Below are 2,320 nucleotides of genomic sequence, written 5' to 3'. Positions count from 1 at the left end.
ATGATCTCGTATATATAGTATCCATGTGAACCGTTGGGGATTTGTGCCTCATTAATGGTATGGCTGTTATCTTCCTCGAGTGGATGTTTACAGTCAGTGTTTATATAGCTTATCACACTGCAATCTCTTGCAAATTAGTTTTTATTGACACGCAAGATAAACAATTCCACAATGCCACCTTCACTCGCAGGAAATGAGGCACTTGATCACCCCGTCAGCGCCGTCGCGGCAAATCTCGAACGCTTTCTGGAAGTCCCCGAACTTGAAGGAGTGCGTGATGAGGGCCTTCAGGTTCACCAGGCCCTTCGAGATCATTTCGATGGCAATAGGGTAGCTGAGGAGAGGAAAAGGCTGCTTAGCCCCTTTGGCGAGTGGAGGTTATAGATCTACAAAAGGTCACAGAAAAGCGTATTTTACCGTAACTGTAGTATAATATCAGGTTATCATTTACAAACGTCAAGGCATCCCTACCAGTTGACGTATCTGAACACACCCCTGATGTCGACCTCGCGGATGGCGGCGTTGACGATGGGCAGCGTGACGTCCTTCGCGGGCAGTCCCATCACCATCACGACGCCGCACATCCTCGTGGCCTGCAGACATATGACCGTGCATTATGCAGGATTTTAATTTCGCTGAAGGATGGGTGGGCATCCGGAAGGCATTTAGCACTCGTGGAAGAACTTTCTGGAAATGTATCCCGAATGCCTTACGTATATGGCGGTTGCGAGGGCGGACTCCACGCCGCTGCACTCGAGGCTGACCTCCGGCATGCACCCCATCGTCTGCTTGACCTTCTGGGCGAAGGCGCGGGGCTCGCTCCCGTCCGCCAGAAGCGTGTGGTGGGCGCCCATCTGCTTGGCCACTTCCAAGCCGCCTCGCTTTAATGTCTGCGGGGAGGGAGTGCATGACTCTGGTGTTTGTAATATTCATTGTTGAAAAAAAAAATTTCTGTGTATTCATTCAACATTAAACGGTTACCGACTCTGCTTTCGTGAGTGAAACACCAGCGAAACCGACCCGTGACGAGGATGTTGGAGGCGCCCATGGCCTTCGCGGTGACGAGGCCGAGCAGCCCCAGAGGGCCGGCGCCGCAGATCAGCACCGACGTCCCCATGGACACCCCGGAACGGCGGCACGCGTGGATGGCGACGGCGAAGGGCTCGATCAGGGCGCCCTCCTCCAGGCTCACGGTGTCTGGCAACCTGGGGATCACGGGGAGGACAACGTGTGGCAATCAGGCGTGGAATGTACAGTAATTACATATCAACAAGAAACATAAAATGAGATAATAACGCATTTTCTTCAATTTCTATTGTTGACTCAGAAGTACGTTGTAGTTGGGGAGTGGCCACACAGACAAAAACGAACCACTAGGCGCAAGGTGGCGGTACAAAGTTTAAGAACCTTCTGAAATAAATTCTATAAGTGTTATAGTTCCTACACATCTTCTTACCTGTTAATGTATATTAGTGGTGGAGGCGTCGATTCAAGTCAGATCTCAATATTTCATTGAAAATCTATTATCATCCATATATTTCTTAACTGATCCTACATATCTATTTGTTCTCTTAATATCAATAATCACTATGTACATACATACCCCTTCATAAAACTAAATTTATGCTAGCCTGCACTTATCATTACTCAAAGCAGTCTGCAAACCAAAGCAGTCTGCGATCTGCTCACCAAAATTTAGCTTGCATCCCGTCCTGGTGTCAGTGAAGGTGGAAACAAAGACTAATCAGCAAAATGGGATATCGGCGAATGGATTTACTTTGTGGAGTATTAAATGGAGGCATGTAGGTAGGTATCAGAGGACTGTAATAGATCTCATTTGCTGAGGTAGAGGTGAAATAGACAGAGAGCCATTAACAGATGTGCCTTACGCGAGATCCGCTGCAGGTGTGAAATCATATCACCTGAAAACTCTGAACTGATAAAACTGAAAGACTAATACTGCAGATTTCCACACACCAACGTTGAACATCGTGATTATTACTTATGGCAGAGGTCGGCCCTGTGCTTGTAGTAGTGGCCGAGGCAACCCGGATTAGGCACGGGGGAGCTGTGGAAGCAGGAGGTCTCGCAGGTGTTATAATGTCCCCCTCGACAGAACTGGCAAGATCCGCAGGGGTCTCCGGGCTCCAAGGCCACGCGGTCACCTGAGTAGCAGCATCAAATTACCGTGATTATTTGCTCCTAAAACTGTTCGGTCACACGTGATTATTTGCTCCTAAAACCGTTCGGTCACGTGATTATTTGCTCCTAAAACCGTTCGGTCACACGTGATTATTTGCTCCTAAAACCGTTCGGTCAG

General features: G+C 48.5%; 1 protein-coding gene across 1 annotated transcript in view; it reads right to left on the bottom strand.

Moving 5' to 3' along the window:
* LOC119591939 (sorbitol dehydrogenase-like) overlaps window positions 1-2,320 on the bottom strand; it is a 9,530-nt gene continuing 7,210 nt past the window's right edge. The window contains 6 exon segments of the mRNA XM_037940691.1: window positions 1-334; window positions 472-593; window positions 714-872; window positions 874-890; window positions 1,021-1,205; window positions 2,003-2,165. Coding sequence (XP_037796619.1) covers window positions 181-334; window positions 472-593; window positions 714-872; window positions 874-890; window positions 1,021-1,205; window positions 2,003-2,165 — 800 coding nt within the window. The 3' untranslated portion in view covers window positions 1-180.

Source organism: Penaeus monodon, chromosome 29 (genome assembly GCF_015228065.2).
Source record: "Penaeus monodon isolate SGIC_2016 chromosome 29, NSTDA_Pmon_1, whole genome shotgun sequence".
NCBI lineage: Eukaryota > Metazoa > Arthropoda > Malacostraca > Decapoda > Penaeidae > Penaeus > Penaeus monodon.
This window is presented reverse-complemented; position numbering and strand designations above follow the sequence as displayed.